General features: G+C 40.6%; 1 protein-coding gene across 1 annotated transcript in view; it reads left to right on the plus strand.

Moving 5' to 3' along the window:
* The first annotated feature begins 114 nt into the window (after positions 1-114).
* dgat1 (diacylglycerol O-acyltransferase 1) overlaps positions 115-24,384 on the plus strand; it is a 54,341-nt gene continuing 30,071 nt past the window's right edge. Inside the window, exons 1-2 of the mRNA XM_062979861.1 lie at positions 115-322; positions 22,433-22,520. Coding sequence (XP_062835931.1) covers positions 180-322; positions 22,433-22,520 — 231 coding nt within the window. The 5' untranslated portion in view covers positions 115-179. The remainder of the gene's footprint in view (positions 323-22,432; positions 22,521-24,384) is intronic.

Genomic DNA, 24,384 nt, shown 5'->3' on the forward strand with positions numbered 1-24,384 from the left:
CATGCACCGCGGGCATCTCATTCTCCCCGGCTGTAGGTTTCTCTCCCTCCTGCAGGTGGCGCCGGGACGAGGCTCCCCGTGGCGCTCTGCGCATGCGCCTCTTCTTATTTAGCCTACGGCGTCCGCGAGGCGGAGTTTTCTCTCCCCCGCTTCGCCTAGCAACGGAGCGTGAGGCGAAGATGGCCGAGTCCCGGAGGCGGACGGCGCCAGGAGGGCCCGCGAAGGGCCCCGAAGCCGAGCTGAAGCCCAGGCCAGGCCGAAGGGGCGCCGGGGACGCCAAGGCCGAAGAGGACGACGAGCAGGAGGACGCTGCCGCCTTCAGGTATTGCCTTTATTTATACCCCGCTTTATCCCTCCCTCAGGAGACTCAAAGCGGCTTCACATAAAAGCACCCGCATACTATTATTATTATATATTATTATATTTACTTATAGCCCGCTTTATCTCCCCAAAGGAAACTCAAAGCATCTTAACATAAAAGCACCCGCATACTATTATTATTATATATTATTATATTTACTTATAGCCCGCTTTATCCCTCCCTCAGGAGACTCAAAGCGGCTTCACATAAAAGCACCCGCATACTATTATTATTATATATTATTATATTTACTTATAGCCCGCTTTATCTCCCCAAAGGAAACTCAAAGCATCATAACATAAAAGCACCCGCATACTATTATTATTATATATTATTATATTTACTTATAGCCCGCTTTATCTCCCCAAAGGAAACTCAAAGCGGCTTGACACAAAAGCACCCGCATACTATTATTATTATATATTATTATATTTACTTATAGCCCGCTTTATCTCCCCAAAGGAAACTCAAAGCATCATAACATAAAAGCACCCGCATACTATTATTATTATATATTATTATATTTACTTATAGCCCGCTTTATCTCCCCAAAGGAAACTCAAAGCGGCTTGACACAAAAGCACCCGCATACTATTATTATTATATATTATTATATTTACTTATAGCCCGCTTTATCTCCCCAAAGGAAACTCAAAGCATCATAACATAAAAGCACCCGCATACTATTATTATTATATATTATTATATTTACTTATAGCCCGCTTTATCTCCCCAAAGGAAACTCAAAGCGGCTTCACATAAAAGCACCCGTATACTATTATTATTATATATTATTATATTTACTTATAGCCCGCTTTATCCCTCCCTCAGGAGACTCAAAGCGGCTTGACACAAAAGCACCCGCATACTATTATTATTATATATTATTATATTTACTTATAGCCCGCTTTATCTCCCCAAAGAAAACTCAAAGCGGCTTGACACAAAAGCACCCGCATACTATTATTATTATATATTATTATATTTACTTATAGCCCGCTTTATCTCCCCAAAGGAAACTCAAAGCATCATAACTTAAAAGCACCCGCATACTATTATTATTATATATTATTATATTTACTTATAGCCCGCTTTATCTCCCCAAAGGAAACTCAAAGCATCATAACATAAAAGCACCCGCATACTATTATTATTATATATTATTATATTTACTTATAGCCCGCTTTATCTCCCCAAAGGAAACTCAAAGCGGCTTGACACAAAAGCACCCGCATACTATTATTATTATATATTATTATATTTACTTATAGCCCGCTTTATCTCCCCAAAGGAAACTCAAAGCATCATAACATAAAAGCACCCGCATACTATTATTATTATATATTATTATATTTACTTATAGCCCGCTTTATCTCCCCAAAGGAAACTCAAAGCGGCTTCACATAAAAGCACCCGCATACTATTATTATTATATATTATTATATTTACTTATAGCCCGCTTTATCTCCCCAAAGGAAACTCAAAGCATCTTAACATAAAAGCACCCGCATACTATTATTATTATATATTATTATATTTACTTATAGCCCGCTTTATCCCTCCCTCAGGAGACTCAAAGCGGCTTCACATAAAAGCACCCGCATACTATTATTATTATATATTATTATATTTACTTATAGCCCGCTTTATCTCCCCAAAGGAAACTCAAAGCATCTTAACATAAAAGCACCCGCATACTATTATTATTATATATTATTATATTTACTTATAGCCCGCTTTATCCCTCCCTCAGGAGACTCAAAGCGGCTTCACATAAAAGCACCCGCATACTATTATTATTATATATTATTATATTTACTTATAGCCCGCTTTATCTCCCCAAAGGAAACTCAAAGCATCATAACATAAAAGCACCCGCATACTATTATTATTATATATTATTATATTTACTTATAGCCCGCTTTATCTCCCCAAAGGAAACTCAAAGCGGCTTGACACAAAAGCACCCGCATACTATTATTATTATATATTATTATATTTACTTATAGCCCGCTTTATCTCCCCAAAGGAAACTCAAAGCATCATAACATAAAAGCACCCGCATACTATTATTATTATATATTATTATATTTACTTATAGCCCGCTTTATCTCCCCAAAGGAAACTCAAAGCGGCTTGACACAAAAGCACCCGCATACTATTATTATTATATATTATTATATTTACTTATAGCCCGCTTTATCTCCCCAAAGGAAACTCAAAGCATCATAACATAAAAGCACCCGCATACTATTATTATTATATATTATTATATTTACTTATAGCCCGCTTTATCTCCCCAAAGGAAACTCAAAGCGGCTTCACATAAAAGCACCCGTATACTATTATTATTATATATTATTATATTTACTTATAGCCCGCTTTATCCCTCCCTCAGGAGACTCAAAGCGGCTTGACACAAAAGCACCCGCATACTATTATTATTATATATTATTATATTTACTTATAGCCCGCTTTATCTCCCCAAAGAAAACTCAAAGCGGCTTGACACAAAAGCACCCGCATACTATTATTATTATATATTATTATATTTACTTATAGCCCGCTTTATCTCCCCAAAGGAAACTCAAAGCATCATAACTTAAAAGCACCCGCATACTATTATTATTATATATTATTATATTTACTTATAGCCCGCTTTATCTCCCCAAAGGAAACTCAAAGCATCATAACATAAAAGCACCCGCATACTATTATTATTATATATTATTATATTTACTTATAGCCCGCTTTATCTCCCCAAAGGAAACTCAAAGCGGCTTGACACAAAAGCACCCGCATACTATTATTATTATATATTATTATATTTACTTATAGCCCGCTTTATCTCCCCAAAGGAAACTCAAAGCATCATAACATAAAAGCACCCGCATACTATTATTATTATATATTATTATATTTACTTATAGCCCGCTTTATCTCCCCAAAGGAAACTCAAAGCGGCTTCACATAAAAGCACCCGCATACTATTATTATTATATATTATTATATTTACTTATAGCCCGCTTTATCCGTCCCTCAGGAGACTCAAAGCGGCTTGACACAAAAGCACCCGCATACTATTATTATTATATATTATTATATTTACTTATAGCCCGCTTTATCCCTCCCTCAGGAGACTCAAAGCGGCTTCACATAAAAGCACCCGCATACTATTATTATTATATATTATTATATTTACTTATAGCCCGCTTTATCTCCCCAAAGGAAACTCAAAGCATCTTAACATAAAAGCACCCGCATACTATTATTATTATATATTATTATATTTACTTATAGCCCGCTTTATCCCTCCCTCAGGAGACTCAAAGCGGCTTCACATAAAAGCACCCGCATACTATTATTATTATATATTATTATATTTACTTATAGCCCGCTTTATCTCCCCAAAGGAAACTCAAAGCATCATAACATAAAAGCACCCGCATACTATTATTATTATATATTATTATATTTACTTATAGCCCGCTTTATCTCCCCAAAGGAAACTCAAAGCGGCTTGACACAAAAGCACCCGCATACTATTATTATTATATATTATTATATTTACTTATAGCCCGCTTTATCTCCCCAAAGGAAACTCAAAGCATCATAACATAAAAGCACCCGCATACTATTATTATTATATATTATTATATTTACTTATAGCCCGCTTTATCTCCCCAAAGGAAACTCAAAGCGGCTTGACACAAAAGCACCCGCATACTATTATTATTATATATTATTATATTTACTTATAGCCCGCTTTATCTCCCCAAAGGAAACTCAAAGCATCATAACATAAAAGCACCCGCATACTATTATTATTATATATTATTATATTTACTTATAGCCCGCTTTATCTCCCCAAAGGAAACTCAAAGCGGCTTCACATAAAAGCACCCGTATACTATTATTATTATATATTATTATATTTACTTATAGCCCGCTTTATCCCTCCCTCAGGAGACTCAAAGCGGCTTGACACAAAAGCACCCGCATACTATTATTATTATATATTATTATATTTACTTATAGCCCGCTTTATCTCCCCAAAGAAAACTCAAAGCGGCTTGACACAAAAGCACCCGCATACTATTATTATTATATATTATTATATTTACTTATAGCCCGCTTTATCTCCCCAAAGGAAACTCAAAGCATCATAACTTAAAAGCACCCGCATACTATTATTATTATATATTATTATATTTACTTATAGCCCGCTTTATCTCCCCAAAGGAAACTCAAAGCATCATAACATAAAAGCACCCGCATACTATTATTATTATATATTATTATATTTACTTATAGCCCGCTTTATCTCCCCAAAGGAAACTCAAAGCGGCTTGACACAAAAGAACCCGCATACTATTATTATTATATATTATTATATTTACTTATAGCCCGCTTTATCTCCCCAAAGGAAACTCAAAGCATCATAACATAAAAGCACCCGCATACTATTATTATTATATATTATTATATTTACTTATAGCCCGCTTTATCTCCCCAAAGGAAACTCAAAGCGGCTTCACATAAAAGCACCCGCATACTATTATTATTATATATTATTATATTTACTTATAGCCCGCTTTATCCGTCCCTCAGGAGACTCAAAGCGGCTTGACACAAAAGCACCCGCATACTATTATTATTATATATTATTATATTTACTTATAGCCCGCTTTATCTCCCCAAAGGAAACTCAAAGCGGCTTGACACAAAAGCACCCGCATACTATTATTATTATATATTATTATATTTACTTATAGCCCGCTTTATCTCCCCAAAGGAAACTCAAAGCGGCTTCACATAAAAGCACCCGCATACTATTATTATTATATATTATTATATTTACTTATAGCCTGCTTTATCCCTCCCTCAGGAGACTCAAAGCGGCTTCACATAAAAGCACCCGCATACTATTATTATTATATATTATTATATTTACTTATAGCCCGCTTTATCTCCCCAAAGGAAACTCAAAGCATCTTAACATAAAAGCACCCGCATACTATTATTATTATATATTATTATATTTACTTATAGCCCGCTTTATCCCTCCCTCAGGAGACTCAAAGCGGCTTCACATAAAAGCACCCGCATACTATTATTATTATATATTATTATATTTACTTATAGCCCGCTTTATCTCCCCAAAGGAAACTCAAAGCATCTCAACATAAAAGCACCCGCATACTATTATTATTATATATTATTATATTTACTTATAGCCCGCTTTATCCCTCCCTCAGGAGACTCAAAGCGGCTTCACATAAAAACACCCGCATACTATTATTATTATATATTATTATATTTACTTATAGCCCGCTTTATCTCCCCAAAGGAAACTCAAAGCGGCTTCACATAAAAGCACCCGCATACTATTATTATTATATATTATTATATTTACTTATAGCCCGCTTTATCCCTCCCTCAGGAGACTCAAAGCGGCTTCACATAAAAGCACCCGCATACTATTATTATTATATATTATTATATTTACTTATAGCCCGCTTTATCTCCCCAAAGGAAACTCAAAGCATCTTAACATAAAAGCACCCGCATACTATTATTATTATATATTATTATATTTACTTATAGCCCGCTTTATCTCCCCAAAGGAAACTCAAAGCGGCTTGACACAAAAGCACCCGCATACTATTATTATTATATATTATTGTATTTACTTATAGCCCGCTTTATCTCCCCAAAGGAAACTCAAAGCATCTTAACATAAAAGCACCCGCATACTATTATTATTATATATTATTATGTTTACTTATAGCCCGTTTTATCTCCCCAAAGGAAACTCAAAGCGGCTTGACATAAAAGCACCCGCATACTATTATTATAATATATTATTATATTTACTTATAGCCCGCTTATCTCCCCAAAGGAAACACAAAGCGGCTTGACATAAAAGCACCCGCATACTATTATTATTATATATTATTATATTTACTTATAGCCCGCTTTATCTCCCCAAAGGAAACTCAAAGCATCTTAACATAAAAGCACCCGCATACTATTATTATTATATTATGTATTATATTATATTATATAGTATTACTAGTATATTATTATATATAATTAGTATTAATGTGTTACATATTACTGTATTATAATATATTTTATCATATATATTATTGTATTTATACCCCACTTTATCCCCCACTTTATCCAAAGGAGACTCAAAAGCGGCTTGACATAAAAGCACCCGCATACTATTATTATTATATATTATTATATTTACGTATAGCCCGCTTTATCTCCCCAAAGGAAACTCAAAGCATCTGTAACATAAAAGCATCCGCATACTATTATTATATTATGTATTATATTATATGTTATTTCCTCTATTTTTTTATCATTTTTAAATGTATTTGTTATGCAATGCTTTTGACACGAAATAAATAAATACATACATACATACAATATAATTTACAATAATATATAATTATAACATATTGTATATACATATAATATAATAATAATAATTAATAATAATAAACTTTATTTTTATATGCCGCCCCATCTCCCCGAACGGACTCGGGGCGGCTCACAACAGGGACAAGCCCAAAACAACAACACAACATATTTGACATATTTGACATTTCAACGATACACAAAATAAAATAATGGAAATACATTAAAATCCAAGCAGATAAAATCAGAGTAATTAAAAGTAAACCAGTGGGGACAGGTTTCATAAAGTGCTGTATAATGGAAATGAGTAACAGAGATAAAGTGCCATACGCTTTCAAAACATAATATTCATAATATTATATTGTAATACGATATAATACCAATAATACAATATAATAATATTAATATATATTATATTTTACATGTAATATTACTAATAATATTACAATATATTGATATAGTACAATATAGTAATTTATTGCCAGTATTGTATTATGCTAATAATATAATATTCTATGTAAATTTAATTTGTAAGTTGCTCTGAGTCCCCTTCGGGGTGAGAAGGGCGGCATATAAATGTAACAAATAAATAAATAAATAAATGAATAATAGTATTAATGTATTACATATTACTGTGATCTTATATATTATGATATTATATATTATTATAATATTATCTTTATCATATATATTACATTTATACCCCACTTTATCCCCCAACACTTTCATGTTTGCTTGGGACTGGTGGTAGCCCTGAGTCCCATCCCCACCCTCCCTTGTTGAGGCAGGAGTGGCCAGGAAAGACAAAATTCTACCTGAGGCCATCATTACTGTTTTTGTTTTATTACTATATTTATTTGTTCCCACTTTCTTCTCTGGCTTAAAGCGTCTCCTAAGAGCACAAAGCCCCTTTTCCCCTCTAGTTCTGTCCTCTTTTCTTAGGAAGCAATAGGAGAGAGAAGCCCTCCTCCCCAGCCTTGGTTAGCTTTTTTCCTTTGGTTTGGGAGACCTTTGCAGGTAAAGGCATTTTTCCTCCTCTTCATGGGCATCTTGGCATTGTTGATGGTGTGTGTGTGTGTGTGTGTGTGTGAAGATTTTCCTGCTTTGATCCCCATTGGGTGTATCTGTAAGGACTTTGGAAGCTCTTGGGCAACTTGTTGTGGTCTGTGCAATAAGGAGGTGGAGAGGACTTCTAATTCCACTCCTTGTTCCAACCTTTACTCTGTGAATTTGCACAGGGAGAGGGCTGTTATTCCTCCTAGTAATATCTGATAAGCACTGTCTCAAGGGGCAGAATTGTGGCAAGAAAAGGCACATGTTGCTTGTGGGGTGTGCTGCTTTGTGTGCGAATTTATCCTCTGATACTAGTCTTGGCAACCTTGTCCTCCCCCATTCAAAAATGGCAGGATTGCAACTGTTGTGACTCATCCCCTTTTCTTTTCTTGTGCTGGTGTTTTCTCTTCCTTTTCCAAGATAAGGGCGTACAGCTTTTGGGCCATGAATGTAAAGGAGATGGAGAATCATTACAAAAGTTGTTCATTTGTAGCAGCTTGGCGTCACTTCAGCAAATGTTCATGGAATGAGTATTATTGAACAAAACAATGTATTACTCCTTATCTATCAGTGAAACACCTTTAAAAAAAATAGTTGCCCAGCAGTCCCACTCCACTTTTTCTCCTTGTTTTCTGTATAGTTGGGTGTTGTTTTTTTCCAGTAGCATCGGCATTGGGAAGATGGTGAAAGAAGTCTGGAGAAACACAGGCACTTGGTGCTGGGTTGCAACAGCAACGTGGTCTGCAGTAAACATTGCAATGAAACTCGAAGTGGGAGAGAATGGCTTAGCCGACCTGGTTGTTTCATTTATGTATACACATTGTCAATTAAGAATGCAGAGTTTATGGAAACATGGTGAATTTCTCCTCCTCCCTCTATTCCTACTCCTCTTCTTCCTCCTCTATTTTTCTCACCCTCCTCTTTCTTCAATCACAATGAAAGCTGGTGGGGTTTTCTTACTTAGGAAAATTCCCTTTCCCCCCAGACTTTAGTCCCTGGAGTGCTAATGGCCCTGCTTACTGGGGGACTCCATAGACAAATACATTTTGCAAGCAGTAATTTTCTTGACGCCTTAAAAATGGCTGTCATTTCCCCTCTCAGCCTTCTTTTTTCCAGGGTTTCATGTGTGACTCCTTACCTGCGGACCTAATTCAGGTCACAGAACCCTTGACACAGAGTTGGGATGTGGATTGGTTCCTTGGCCTTCTGAGCTGGCCTAGTTAGGAGAGACAGAGGGAGTGTGGTCTGATTGCCGACTCCTTCTGCACTTGCGCATCTACAGTCTTCACCTGTAATACTGTAAATATTGTAAATAAAATTCACCTGGGAGTCACTGCCATGCAACCTTGTCCTTCCAACATGATGTTCCATCTCGGGCCTTTGCCGTGAATATCAATATACATAATACTTCTAGTCCCAAGTATTTTGGATAAGGAATTCTTAGTACAGTAGAGTCTCACTTATCCAAGCCTCTGGATAATCCAAGCCATTTTTGTAGTTAATGTTTTCAATATATCATGATATTTTGGTGCTAAATTTGTAAATACAGTCATTACAACAGAACATTACTGCGTATTGAACTACTTTTTCTGTCAAATGTGTTGTATAACATGATGTTTTGGTGCTTAATTTGTAAAATCATAACCTAATTTGATGTTTAATAGGCTTTTCCTTAATCCCTCCTTATTATCCAAGATATTCGCTCATCCAAGCTTCTGCCGGCCCGTTTAGCTTGGATAAGTGAGACTCTACTATATATGCATGTCTGCATATGAAAGTGTTCTTGGGGTAGTTGATAGGTGAGCACCTGTAAAGAGTGACTATGGCTCGCCAGGCTATTTTGCGTGGCAGCGATACATAAGACTTTGTGCATTGGGGCACAGTGATACAGCTCAGGATGTCTCCTTGTTTTGAAAGCAGTCATCTCCCAGTGTTGTGGCCTTCAGAGTGGGCTTGTCCCTGGTGAGCATTTATTTGGCCCTCCTGCAAGGTAGCTCTTGCTGGCATTGTCCTGGCTGCTAGACTGAATTTTCCCACTAAAGGCCCTTTCCCCTCACTCATTACTTAGCCCGCTCATGGATAATAGGACTGACTTCATTGGCTCACAGTTCCATAGAAATGCCAGCTCCTCCTCCGACAGGTTTTTGGCAGGCTGGGCCTCACCCGCTCTTCAAACAGAAGGCAATGGATCATTGCCTTTATGTTAACGGTCTGTTTGTTAGCACTGTTTGCTTGGAAAAGGTTGGTGTGTGTCTGTCCTTTATTTTCTTTATGGGTGCACGGGGCCCCAGTGTTAGGGCACAGCAGGGTTTGGGATCCCTGTGCAGGAACGTTTGATATCTCTGTTAGTGTAGAGGCAGCATAGCTAGTGCTATCTGTATATGAGCTTATGGGAGGAAGCAGGAGGCAAAATACGCAAAATTCTCTGCTAAGGTTTAAAAGAGGGTAAAATCTTACTTTTATTGTTGCAGGTAATGCACCTCAGGTGAAAGAGTAGATAGACAAATGAAGATTGCCTGACTTTGGTAGAAGGGAGAAGTGACCTCTTAATGCAGACAGGAAGCATAACCCCTTGAGTTATATAGGTTTCGGAAACAGATGTGAAGACAAGTCAGCAGGCAGGCTTGGCAGGGCCCCCTCTTTTCCTAATTTCTCTACATGCAAATGTTGACACATCTTCTAATCTCTTGCACCCCTGAGTTTATGTGCGTCTGTAAAACAAGGGGCCTGGCAGGTCTGTTCTGAGTCAAGCAGTGGTGCTCAGGTGTGGCTGTCTCCATGCCCAGGTCATGGCACCCAGCACATGGCACGACATGCAAGCAAACTGCATGCCTGTTGTGTTTCCGTGTCTCCCAAGTCAGCTCTGATTTATGGCAAGCCTCTCCCAATATTTTGTCTTTTGCCTTCCTTATGTCTTTGTATGTGCTTTCCTGCCAGTATTTGCTTTCAAACCTTGTAATTTGTCCTGAATCCTGGGTTTAAGAGAATGGTTTACTCTGACCAAACAAGGATCCAGCCCCTAGTCTCTTCTAAATATGGCACACACCCAACTCATGCCACATTGGCTCTAAAATAAGATGTTCTCCTTTTCCCCCCAATATTTTTCTAGAGGAGATTTGCTGTTACCTTTTTTCTCAGTGGATTTCCATGTCTAAGTGGGGATTTGAATCCTGGTTTCCCAAAATCCTAGCCCAGCCCTCAAGCTATTGCATTATGCTGGCTCTGAAGCTGCACATTGGATGCTACAACATCCCTTTATGTCAATATATTCCTTTGGGACATGGGTGGGAATTGTAGCATGGCTGATGGGAGCTGTTGAATTGCAGCTCTCATCAGCCCTAGTTCCCATTAGCTGCTTGGTGAAGAACCCTGAGAGATGCAGTCCAACATCTGATCTCCATTCTTTTTCAGTATTGAAAATTATCTCCTGCAGGGAGATAACAGCAACATGCTATGCTAATTTTGTATGTGTGTATGTATGTATATATATATGTATATATATAAGTTTATATATATATATATATATATATATATATATATATATATATATATAATTTATAAATATATAATGTATTGTATATACATATAATATTGATAATAATATTATAATGGAATACAATATTATACTACTAATAATACAATATAATAATATTAATTATATATTATATATTAAATATATTACTAATAATATTACCATATAATGATATAGTACAATATAGTAATTTAATGCTTATATTGTGCTATGCTAATAATATATTGTATGTTCATTTGATTTGTAATCTGCTCTGAGTCCCCTTCAGGGTGAGAAGAGCGGGATATAAATGTAATAAATAAATAAATAAAACAAAAAGACTCCAAGAGCCACCCAACCCCCTTCTTCCAGGCAGGAAGACACCTTCCAAGCCCTCCTTGCAGATGACCATCCAGCCTCTGTTTAAAGACCTCCAAAGAAGGTCTCCCAGACAGCAGCATAGTCCACTTTCAAATGGTTCTTACAGTTAGGAAGGCCTTCGTAATGCTTAGGTAGAATATCTTGTTCTGCAGTTTGATTCCATTGTCTCCCTAGTCTCTGGAGCAGCAGAAAACAGACTGGTTCCATCTTTGATATGACCCTTTTTTCAAATATGTATACAAATATGTTGTGTCTCTCCTAACCACCTCATGTCCCCAGCTCCCTAAGCCACTCCACAGAAGGATTCATGGCTTCTCAATATGGCCTCCTTTCAAATGGTTAAAATGTCTCTTATGCTTGGCCTTGTCTTTCCAGCTTTCTAGTCAATTGGACCAAGAGATCTTTGACATGTCAGGATTTGTAGATTTCCTCTAAATCAGACCTCCAGCAGAGGCTGGTTGGCCATCTGTCGGGGGTGCTTTGAACGTGGTTTCCTGCTACTTGGCAGGGGGTTGGGCTGGATGGCCCATGAGGTCTCTTCCAACTCTACTATTCTATGATTCTGTGATTACTCAAACTGTGTCCCTCCTGCAGTTTGGACCTCCAACTCCCAGAAGTCCCTATTGCCAGTTTGTTCAGTGGTCAGGAATTCTGGGACTTGGAGGCTCAAACAGCTGGAGGGCTGCAGTTTGAGGAGGCCTGCTCTAAATCATAGAATCTTAGTTGGAAGAGACCACAAGGACCATCCAATCCTCAAGAGTCAAAACCATACACAGATAAAGAAGTGGCTGGTTGCCATTTCTTTTTCTTGGCTAGATGGCTTCAGAGTCTGTCTCTCTGTATGGTGCTTTTGGATCCCCGTTGCTCAGCTTGTAGCATAGGAGGGATTTACTAGACTTTGCAGCTGGATCAAAAGAGCTTCTCTTGGGTTGATCAAACGAAATCTGCATAAGAGGAAGATACACAGGCTTCCAGACAGACAACTTGTGTCCCGATAGCAGCAGGGGCTAGACTTCTTTGCCCAAAGGCAAAGATGGATGGTGTTGAAGCTTGACAGATTTTCCCTTTTGGACCTGGTCTGAACACCCATCCCACTGGCTTTGTTCCTGCACTTGGCCCAGGTGTCTGAATACTGCACTGTGAATTAAAGTGAAGTTTTTCAGAGGCTTTCAATTGAGTTTCAAGTTAACACCATAATTAAGTTTGGCATAGCAGGAAAGCTATGCAAAGGAAGGAGGGAAGGAAGGGGAGGTCATGAATGATCAAATGTCTCAACCTCTTTTCATTCACAGTATTCCAGGAAAGGTCAGATCTCACCTGGATTAACTCTGTTTGGGGCACCACAATTAAAATGTGTCTAGAGAAGAGCGGCCAAACTAATTCGTTGGAGATACATAGGGAGCTGGAGGTGTTTAGCCTATGGAAGAGAAGGTTGTCTTCCTTCATGGCAGGATGGATGGCTCTTTGGGGTCTCTTCCAACTGTATGATTCTCTAATTCTCCACTTACAGAAGTGTATCTTTTGAGTGAGGTGCTGTTGGGATGGGGTTGGAAATGACTACAAGTTGTGTATCCTTTATGTGAAATGTTTGGGACCAGAAGTGCTTTGGATTTCAGATTTTTTCAGATTTTTGAATACCTGTATTAACACGTACAGTACCTATATAGTGAGATGGGCCCCTGGTGGTGCAGCAGATTAAAGTGCTGAGCTGCTGAACTTGCTGACCGAAAGGTTGACTGTTTGAATCTGGGAAACAGGGTGAGTTCCTGCTGTTAGTCCCAGCTTCTGTCAATCTAGCAGTTCGAAAACATGCAAATGTGAGTAGATCAATAGGTATGGCTCTGGCGGGAAGGTAATGGCACTCTGTGCAGTCATTCTGGCCACATGACCTTGGACAATGCTGGCTCTTCAGCTTAGAAACGGAGATAAGCACCAACCCCCAGAGTTGGACACGACTGGACTTTATGTCAGGGGAAAACCTTTACCTTTACTATATGGTAAGTGTTGAACAGAAATCTAAACATGGATTTCATATATGCCTTACACATATAGTCTTACAGATATTTTAATTTGTGTGTGAAGCAAAGTTTGCACCCAATGAACAGTCAGAATGCAAAGGTGTCACTCTCTCCATCTCCCAGGTGGATGGTTTTGGAATTCCAGGTAAGGGATTTTCAACCTATATTGACATCATTTATATCTTGCCTTTTCCCTATGACTGGGACTCAAGGTGACTTATGCCTTTAAAAGATTGTAATTAGCAGCATACAAAAAGGCAGGATGAAAATCGAGTTAATCTATTAGGCTAATTAAAATGCACACACCTTAAATATTTAAAATTGAGCCCACGGTGGCACAGTAGGTTAAACCCTTGTGCTGGGAGGACTGATGACTTGAAGGTTGGGTTGCTGACCTGAAGGTTGCCCGTTCAAATCCAACCTGGGGAGAGTGCGGATGAGCTCCCTCTATCAGCTCAAGCTCCATGCGGGGACATGAGAGAAGCCTCCCGCAAGGATGGTAAAACATCAAAAAAAACATCCAGGTGTTCCTTAGGCAACGTCCTTGCAGATGGCTAATTCTCTCACACCAGAAGCAACTTGCAGTTTCTCAAGTTGCTCCTGGCACACACACACACATATGTACGTACGTTTTTTTAAAGTTACGTAGTACAATTTAAAGTGATGCAGCTTGCCTGAATGAAGCGATGGGATGGAGAGCTGTGCCTGTCTGGGCAGTTCATATTGAGAGATATAGTGCATCTGATAAATACAGTAGAGTCTCACTTATCCAAGGCAGAAGCTTGGATAAGCGAATATCTTGGATAATAAGGAGGGATTAAGGAAAAGCCTATTAAACATCAAATTAGGTTATGATTTTACAAATTAAGCACCAAAACATCATGTTATACACCAAATTTGACAGAAAAAGTAGTTCAATACACAGTAATGTTATATTGTAATTACTGTATTTACGAATTTAGCACCAAAATATCACACTATATTGAAAACATTGACTACAAAAATGGCTTGAATAATCCAGAAACTTGGATAGGCGAGGCTTGGATAAGTGAGACTCTACTGTAGATCTAGGATTAACTAGATCTAGGATGCATTTGTTTTTATAAGTCAGACTGGCAGACCTGATGGTGTGCCTCTTTCCCCATTCTCTTTCTTCCTGGACTTGGGAGGTCTTCTTGTGTGGGCAAAAGGACGGGTGCCTCCCTGATGGTGCAATTCTTGCTATCACAAAACAATATATTTACTTCTGTTTGTGGATTGCATTTCCCCTTCCTAAATGAGCTCTGATCTGAATTTCAGCCTGCTTCCTAGTGGCTTGGCTGATGAAGGGCTGTGTAGAGGCGACTTAATTAGGGCAGTTCATAATATCAATAAAGCAGCAATTGCCCTCCCACAGTCAATTTAAGTGACCTCTTAACACGACGCTGAAGCAATTCCAACACAGAGAAAGCCAATCCAATATTTACATTGGAGTATTGTGTCTGGTTCAGAGCACTACAATTCAAGAGGAATATAGGTGGAAAGGGACCAAGGTTGAATGAGGTCTGGAGATCTAAAGCCCTATGAGGAATTATTTAGGAGGCTAGCTGTTTTGAAGTTTGAAGAAACGAAGACTGAGGTGGGACCTAGAGGCAAAGGCTTGGAAGGAAATCAAGGGGCTCCAAACGCCATCCAGTCCAACCTCCTTTTGCCAGACAGGAAGGTACCAGCCAGGCAGAGCCGGCCCTAGGTATTTTTCAAGTGTAGGCGAACAGAATTTTGGCCCCCCCCCCCAAACCAATCACTGAAAAATAAAAGCGTTGGATAAGCGAAAATGTTGGATAATAAGGAAGTATAAAGGAAAAGCCTATAAAACATCAAATTACATTATGATTTTAAAAATTAAGCACCAAAACATCATGTTTTACAACAAATCAATAGAAAAAGCAGTTCAATACATGGTAATGTTATGTAGGGATTACTATATTTGCAAATTTAGCACTAAACATTGAACAGGGATATAGGGCAGTGTGGACTTAGATAACCCAGATAGCCCTCAGTATTAAAAAAAAACCCTTTAAAATCAGGACAATAAATAAAGAACAACGCTCTGAAAACAGAAGAAATCCAGACAGTAAACAATCAGGGACAGCTAACTCCTCCCAAAAAAAGATTCTCCCAGGCAAGAAGAAGCCAGGCCTTGAAGCCACAGGGCCATTAAATGCTAATCAAGGTGATTAATTACAACATTCACACCTGCTTCAAAGAAAAGTTCTTTCTCCCACCCTGGACCTTCTACAGATATATAAACCCCACATTCCTAGCTTCCAAGTTCCTACAGACCTCACAATCTCTGAAGGCCCCAAAGGTGGGCTTGCGTGGTGCGAAGGTGGGTCTGCGCTGGCCGGAAGGCCCAGCGCGACCGCTGGAAGGCCCGAAATAGAAGGAGGTGGAGAGTGGTGCCCTCCTCCCAGCACGATGGTGCCCCCGGGACGATGGCGCCACAGGCAAATGCCTATTTCGCCTTATGGTTGGACCGCCTCTGCAGCCAGGCCTCTTTCAGGAGTATTTTAGCTGTTCTTTCCTGCCTGGCAGAGTGAGGCTGGACTGGAAGGCTCTTGGGGTTCCGCCCACCAACTTCATGGCAAGGTTTTGTCTTTGATTATTGTGTTGCGGTCCAATGTATTCAGAGGGCTCTAGGTTGGAGAAAGCTGAGTAGGCCAAGAACATGGAGCAAGTGGGTTATGCAAAGAGCCTCTTGCTTTTTTCGGCAAACCTAGTCACTTCCCGCATTACGTTCCTTGTGATTGTCCCGCAGTAGATATCTGAGCGAGGAAATGTTGAGTTTTGCAAGTGAGCAGCTTTGCCTTCAGTCTCATTTATGGGACTACAGCAGTCCTTCCATTCTGGCCGATTGCAAACACAATGTGCCGCCACCAAGGACTATCAGAATGCTTTGTTGCATATTTTAGATTGTATTTGTATTTTGCCATAGCTTGGGGGTCTTAGCCTTGTCTGGTGTGAAGTTATACAGCTCTGAGACTGAAACTCTGGCTTGGGTGCAGCTGCATTAATTAATAGGCCCAGCTGTTTCTCCTGAGCACTGTAGACCTGTAATGCAGTGATCCCCAAACCAATTCTTCAAGTTTTGGGACATCAACTCCCAGAAGCCTCCACTGCCTTGACTTCTAGGAGCTGAAATCCAAAATCTATGAAAGATCAGCATTTGGGAAGCACTGTTTGAATGGGTCTTAAAGGTCTTCTGTGGTTTGTCGTTGGTTCTGTTGTCTCAGTTCTGGGTTATGTGGGATAAGGTTTCCTCTGAATTTCCCCAGGTTGGTTTTGGAACAAAGGGCCTTGGCGAGGAAGGTTTCCCCTGAATTTCCTGTTTTTCTGGACCTTCCTCACTCTTGGTGCAAATGGACCAAGAGCCTTGCTTCATATATAAGGTAGCATTTTATATTTCAGCGATGTCAGGAGGACCAAGGATGAGGGCCTTTATTTATTTCTCTCCTGCTTTTCTTCCGAGTTGGGACTCGGGGCTATGGATTGAATCCTTGAGTTAGAAGGGATCCCCAGAGACCCTCCAGTCCAACACCCAGACAGAAAGGCACAATCCAACCTCTCTTGGCAGATGCCCATCCAGCCTCTGTATGAGATGGAGACCCCAATGGATTCCCAGGCAGTCCATATCCCACTTGCCATGACTCAAGGCTTGGATGAAGACCAATAGGCCCAGACGTGACTTGAGGCAATGCCTTGACAGTCTTTGTGACGCCTAGGATCTTTTGTCCCTGCAACCCTGTTTGTATCAGCCTGTGCTTCCAGAAGAAACAGCCTCATGCCTGCCATGCAAGTGAGGCTGGCCTTTGATCCAGGAGTTCTTATCAGTGGGTGGGGAGGCTTATAAGGGTGATACGATAGGCTTGTAGCCAAGATGAAATGCCAATGTGTGACTTGTCGATTGTCATCACCTTAGATTGTCATCTGAGCCATAGTCAAGCAGCGTATGCAACAATGACGATCCCTCCTGCTGTTTCCCCATCGCAGTTGAGTCCTGCTTGATAAGAAGACTATCATTGAGAACCGTCTCTGATTTCAGCCTGATAAAACATCCTGGCCTTCACCCCAAAGGGAATGGATCAGGTGCGCAGCATGCCTCTTTCTCTTGCCACCCTGAATCAGGATTCAGCCAAGAGGCCGAGATGAGAGGATTTTGCAAAGAGCTTAAAGGGTTGCGATTAATGCTAAGGCAAGGCTGAGTCAAATCTTGAGTCTAATTCCTGGATTAAGGAACATCCTGCCTTTGGATAGCTCAGAGGTGTCCAGTAGGGAGAGAGCGGCAGAGAATGAAAGTGATGATGCAGGGAGAAGTCCTTTGGCTGTTTTTCCCAGATGAAATGGGTCGTGTGTTCTGTTTATCTGTTTGGGAAGCCCAAGATGTGTTGCAATATTCAAAGTTAGTGGTCCTGGAATGGCTGCTGAGCCACAGGCCATTTGCTTCCCAGTTCCTTGTGAATTTTCAGAAAAAGAAGAATAGGGTAAATGGGCACAAAATGTGATGTTAGTCACAAGTCTGCCTGGGATGTGTCCCACTTTGGAGGGCGAATGGAGGAGGTGGGCTAAAGGGCAATGAGGGATAGATGTCTGAATGCAGGACCAATATGTTAGGCTTCATTTTAGATAACACATTTGGAGCCACAGAATGAATCATAAATCATAGGCATTGGGAGGGTCTCCCAAGGGCCATCTGGTCCAACCCTATTCTGTTATATAGGAGTATGCAACTGAAGTATTCCCAAAGGATGCTCATCCAGCCTTTGTTCAAAGACCCCTATGGTTTTCCATCATCACAAAGATCTTTCTGAGGTTTATGTAGAATCTTTTTTTCCTGTCATTTCAATCCATTGTTTGAGTCTTTCGTCCTTAGACACCAAAAAAACTCCAAGCTGATCCCATCTTTTCCATGGCATTCCTTCATATATTGAAAAATGGATATCATGTCACTTCTTTGTTTTATGTTTGGTGACCCTGATATCTACGTAGTGCCCTTATCCATAAGGTTTGGTGGCTTCCAGACCTTTGGCCATTTTGGTCACTTTCCTCTGGCACCTTATCCATGTCATTTTTGAATTGCTTTGCCCAGAACTGGACACAGGTTTATTCTTGGTGAAATCCAATCAAAGTGAAACAGAACATCACTTCTTTCAATCTCAACAATATGTTGACATCCCAGAATTGCCTTGGCTTTTTTAGTTGTTGCACCACATCATTCTCTCCTGTTTACTTCTACTAAAGTATCTCCATCCTTTTCCCCATCCTATGTTTGTGCATTTCATTGTTTCCTGCCTGCTTTGCATGTCTTCCCGTTGAAACTCTGCGTTCCAATCCGTTAAGGTAATTTTGCATCCTAATCCTGGCGCCTGGAGTATCAGTTCCTCCTCCTCCTAATTTGGCGTCACCTGCACATTTGATATGCATGGATAAGAACAGGAGAAACTCATTACTGGCTCCAGAGGCTGATCTCATTACCTGCCCTGAGAGTCGGAACTGGATCGTGGCAGAAAGTGGCAAAGGAGCCAAGACAGGAGGATGTGTTGCCTTGGCCTCTGTGTGCCCCGGGCCGCTTGCCTCTGAAGGAAGGAAGCTCTTATAGACTCCTACAGCTGGAGGGAATCCCCAAAGGCCATCCAATCCAACGCCATTCTGTCATGCAGGAACACACAATCAAAGCACCTATGACAAGTGGCCACTCATCTGCTTAGATTAGATCTCGGTAACCAGTGAGATCATACAGACAAGGGAAAATAAATATATATGATTCAACAACACAACAAAATTAAGTTTAAAGAGACATGAAGCAAACCTACCATAAAAGACGAAAACTAATTTTATGATACAAGAAAGTAACTAAAATTCCTTTATCTACCATATATGGAATTTTAGTTACTTTCTTGTATCATAAAATTAGTTTTCGTCTTTTATGGTAGGTTTGCTTCATGTCTCTTTAAACTTAATTTTGTTGTGTTGTTAAAGGAATTTATCTACCATATATGATTCATCTACCATATATGCCCCCAGATGGCGTAGTGGACTAAGTGACTTGAAGGTTGGGTTGCTGACCTGAAAGCTGCCAGGTTCAAATCCCACCTGGGGAGAGTGTGGATGAGCTTCCTCTACCAGCTCCAGCTCCATGCGGGGACATGAGAGAAGCCTCCCACAAGGATGGTAAAAACATCAAAAAAACATCCGGGCGTCCCCTGGGCGACATCCTTGCAGACGGCCAATTCTCTCACTCCAGAAGCAACTCCGGTTGCTCCTGACACGGGAAAAAAAATCTACCATATATGACATACACATATTCTAAATTAGGCATGGGCAAACTTTGTCCCTCCAGGTGTTTTGGATGCTTATGTGGCTGAGGGGGAAAAGGAAAAGGTCTGAGTCTGTTAGGAATTGTGGAAGTCCAAAACACTTGGAGGGCTGAAGTTTGCCCATGCCTGTTCTAAACAAAAATTTACTAAACTAATCTACAAGCCTCCTGCTCATTGCCAGTTGATTTTAGCTTATTTCTCCTTTTAAGTGTCACTTTATTTCTACCCTTCTACTTTTAATAACACATTTATATATCAAAACTAATAATTGAAGATCATCCCCATCTTTGCTGTCTTGGGCCAAGTCTCTTCAACAACTTTATCAATGACTTGGATGATGGAATAGAAGGCATGCTTATATTCTAATGTCCAATTGAGAGAGAGCTAATACTCCAGTGTTCAGGATCCAAAATGACCTCAGTAGATTAGAGACCTGGGCCAAAATTCACAAAATGAATTTCAACAGAGGGGAAAGAACACTACTGTACCTTGGTAATAAACATGAAATGAACAGATACAGAGTGACTTGAAAACACTTGTTGTGAAAGGTATCTAGGAGTCTTAGAAGACCACAGGCTGAACATGAGCCAAGAGTATGATGCATCAAGTAAAAAGGCCAATGCAATTCTGGGTTGCGTTAATAGGAGTCTAGTGTTAGTTCCACTATGTTATGCTTTGGTCAGAGGTTGGATGTCCATGTTTCAAGAGTGACACATTTGTGCATTTTGGTGTGTCAGAAGAGGGTTGGACTGGATGGCACCTGGATTATTTTTCCAGGCATGGATGGTGTGGGAGGTAGAGATTATGCCTGTTTATTTTAGATGGGGAGAGGAAAGAAGGGAGAAAGGGGTGGAGCTACCTGTATGAGTAAAGAGGCAAAATACACACCAGAATTTCTCCCAGGATCATTGAGTTGGAAGAGACCCAAGGGCAATCCAGTTCAACCCACTGCCAGGCAGGAACACAGCATCAAAGCAGCCCTGATAGATGGCCATCCAGCCCCATCTTCCTGGCAACCCATCTCACGTGTGTATTGTCCAGTATCTGCACTTAAGAGGCTGTGTTGCCATTTCTTTCACACTTTTGCATACATCCTGGAAATCTGCTTTCATTGTATCACTCCAAAGAAGAAATTGTTTTGGGGTGCATAAATGACTTAATCCTGCTTCACATGTGCCCTTCAGTGGGTCCCTGGCACATTTTGGTGTGTGGAGCTGGGCAAATGATGTTGTTTTGCAATCCCTGCTCTCCAGTTTGGAGTGAGCCCCCATTTTTAGCATATTCTTTGTTATGAGACCTGGCCTGGATTTGAAGGGGCTGGGGAGGTCTCTGTCTTTTCTTCCCAGCAGAATCTGGGATTTCAACATTCAGATCCAGTTCCCAGCTCCTCTTACGCCAGAGCCTGGTCCCATAGGACTCTTCATTCAACTATTTATATCATTCAGCATATTATGTATTTAGAAGGCAGAGGCGTTTCAATATTGTTAGGGAGCACGACATTTCCACTGATCTTGATAACATGAAGTGGGAAATTGGTTAAAATTGGGAGATTCTGTTTTAAATTCTACAATGTGGGTCTAGGAAAAGGGGTTGAATGAGAGATAGTTCTGGGCAACTGGCTAAGTGTTTGGAACCAGCTGGCTGCCCCTAGAATGGCATGATCTTTTTTTTGTCCAGGGAAATATGTCCCTGGACATATGGTTCATGGCTTTGGGATGGGGAGGGGCCCTACAATAAGGACTAGATCAGTAATTTCCAAACCTTTTTTGGTCATGGGGCTCTTGTGAATACTGTCCCCCTGCAGAACCCTAACTCTTTCCTCAGTTTGTTGTCAAAGGCTTTCATGTCCAGGATCACAGGGTTGTTGTATGTTTTCCTCACAACCTCTGAGGATGCCTGCCATAGATGTGGGCGAAACGTCAGGAGAGAATACTTCTGGAACATGGCCATACAGCCTGGAAAAGATACAACAACCCTCTTTCCTCAGTTTCCCTGCAGAACCCTAACTCCGACCCTAAGCCTTGTGATCCCACAACAGTCACCAGCCTTTCATCTCCCTCTATCACTTGCATGCTTTGTATAAAGTAGTAGGTTTGTCCACAAGTTTGCTGTTCACTTGGCATCAAATAGCATACACCTTGCCATTTCAATCAAACTTTTATTCTTCCTCCCTCCCACTCCATGTTGGTGTGCATCTCCCATCATGAGGGCTATTGTTCTTACATAGAGCATTGTTGGAGTCTAGCATTCCCCGCCCGCACCCCTTCACTGCCCGCAAAGCCCTCTATCCCTTCTAACTTCTCTCGTTTCCCTTCCCTTGCAGATGCCACCGACTTCAGGACTCCCTGCTCAGCTCGGCCAGCGGCTACAGCAACTACCGTGGCATCTTGAACTGGTGCGTCGTCATGCTGGTGAGTGGGAGCAGATCTCCCTCTTTTTGTTCTCTGTTGCCTTCCAGGTCTTGAATGAGAGATTAGGAAGCAGCGCTGACCGTTTTTGAGCCCTGAAGTGGGAAACTCCTTTCTGTGATGATTGCAGAATCTTAGTAGCAGTTGAATTCATTCACAAGGAAATCTTGGAAATTTCTTTAATGCTAGGTTACTACTATACAGCAAAGGAACAAATGAAGAAAATGAAAGCAACTTGTCAGTTTCAATCTCCCTCAATTTCTAAAAGTTCCTCTGTCCAGCCTCCAGGCCTTCCAGTCTGAGCTGGTTCGTGTTATCAGGCTCCTTCTTGGGTAGGGCCCCAGATGTTTTCATGCTGTTTGCATTCTTCGACCTTGGCTGTGAACGTATGACATGGAGGTGTCCTGGTGTTTTGAACACACACGATACAAATCCATGGCACTTTCCTCTTGCATCTTCTGGCTGGAGAAGGAATTGGCCCGTAGCTTGCCAGACGATGCTCTATCATTGCGGATGAGAGCACTTTGAGGGTACAGAGAGATAATTGTTGTGTCAATGGCCTGGCCGTCTGGCCTCTTGGCCTGCGATGAATGGATGTTTGTACAACTCAATTTGCAAGGGAGGATGCCGCGTGTTAGGCCAGGCCGAAGCCTGGCGTTGTGTGGAGTGTCTGGATTCTGCACTAGTGACCCCTTGCTTGTCCAGGGCTTCGCTGTTGCTGGATGTTAAGCCCTGCATTGATTTGGGGTCAATGGACTTAAGGGGTAGATTACAAATATAGACTGAGAGAAGGATGCTGACAAACTGGAATGTCTCACAAAAAAGGCAATCAAAAGCATTCAAAGAATAAGTTTTGTTGGCTTTGACTTGGTCTGGACTAAGGGTTATGTACAAGGTTTTGTGGATGAATGGCTCAAGTATTTTGTATTATTTTAAATCTGTATTTAACTGCTTATGTTTTATTCTTTTGTATTGTTTCGTATTGGCATCGAATTCTGTCAGCCGCCCTGAGTCACTTCTGGTGAGAAGGGCAGTATAGAAATGATGGAAATAAATAAATAAAAGGATCAAAGGCCTGGAAACTATCAATTACATTGAGGAGCAGCTGAGGAAGCTTGGGGGTGTTTAGTGTTTAGAGAAGGGGACATGAGAGCAATGTTTTCATATTTGAAAGGATGTCCCATTGAGGAGAAGGGGGCAAGGCTTGTTTTCTTCTGCTCCAGAAACTAGGACACAACAGAACCAGGGATTCAAGTTGCAGGAAAATATATTCTACCAAAAACATTAGGAAGAACTTTCTGAGAATAAGAGATGTTCAACTGTGGAATATGCTGCAGCCCCAGAGGGATGGGTCTCTGTCTCCGGAAGTTTAGAAACAGATCCTTGATGGGCATAATTTGGGAAGGCTTACACTGTATCTTCCTTCCTGGCAGAATGAGTTTGGACTGGATAGTTCTTGTGGTTCCTTATATCTCCATAATTCCACAAGATCATGAAAATGGCCCCAACCTAAAAAATAGCCTAAAAAATAGCCCCTGCTCGTTGCTAACCTAGCAACCCGAAAGATAGTTGCATCTATCAAGTAGGAGATAAGGTACCACTTATAAAAAGTGGGGAGGCAAGATTAACTAATTTACGACCTGGAATGAGGAAGTGCCGTCAGTGTGGATGATGAAGCAGCTGCTCCCGCCTGTGGCCAGAATCGAACATCCCCTCAGAAGAAGGTTAACTTGCCTCTGCGTGTCTCTCTCTGTCTCTGTTTGATGTGTTTATGGGCATTGAATGTTTGCCCTATGTGTGTTATAATGTGATCCGCCCTGAGTCCCCTTCGGGGTGAGAAGGGCGGAATATAAATACTGTAAATAAA

This window comes from Anolis carolinensis, chromosome 4, assembly GCF_035594765.1.
Source record: "Anolis carolinensis isolate JA03-04 chromosome 4, rAnoCar3.1.pri, whole genome shotgun sequence".
Classification (NCBI taxonomy): domain Eukaryota; kingdom Metazoa; phylum Chordata; class Lepidosauria; order Squamata; family Dactyloidae; genus Anolis; species Anolis carolinensis.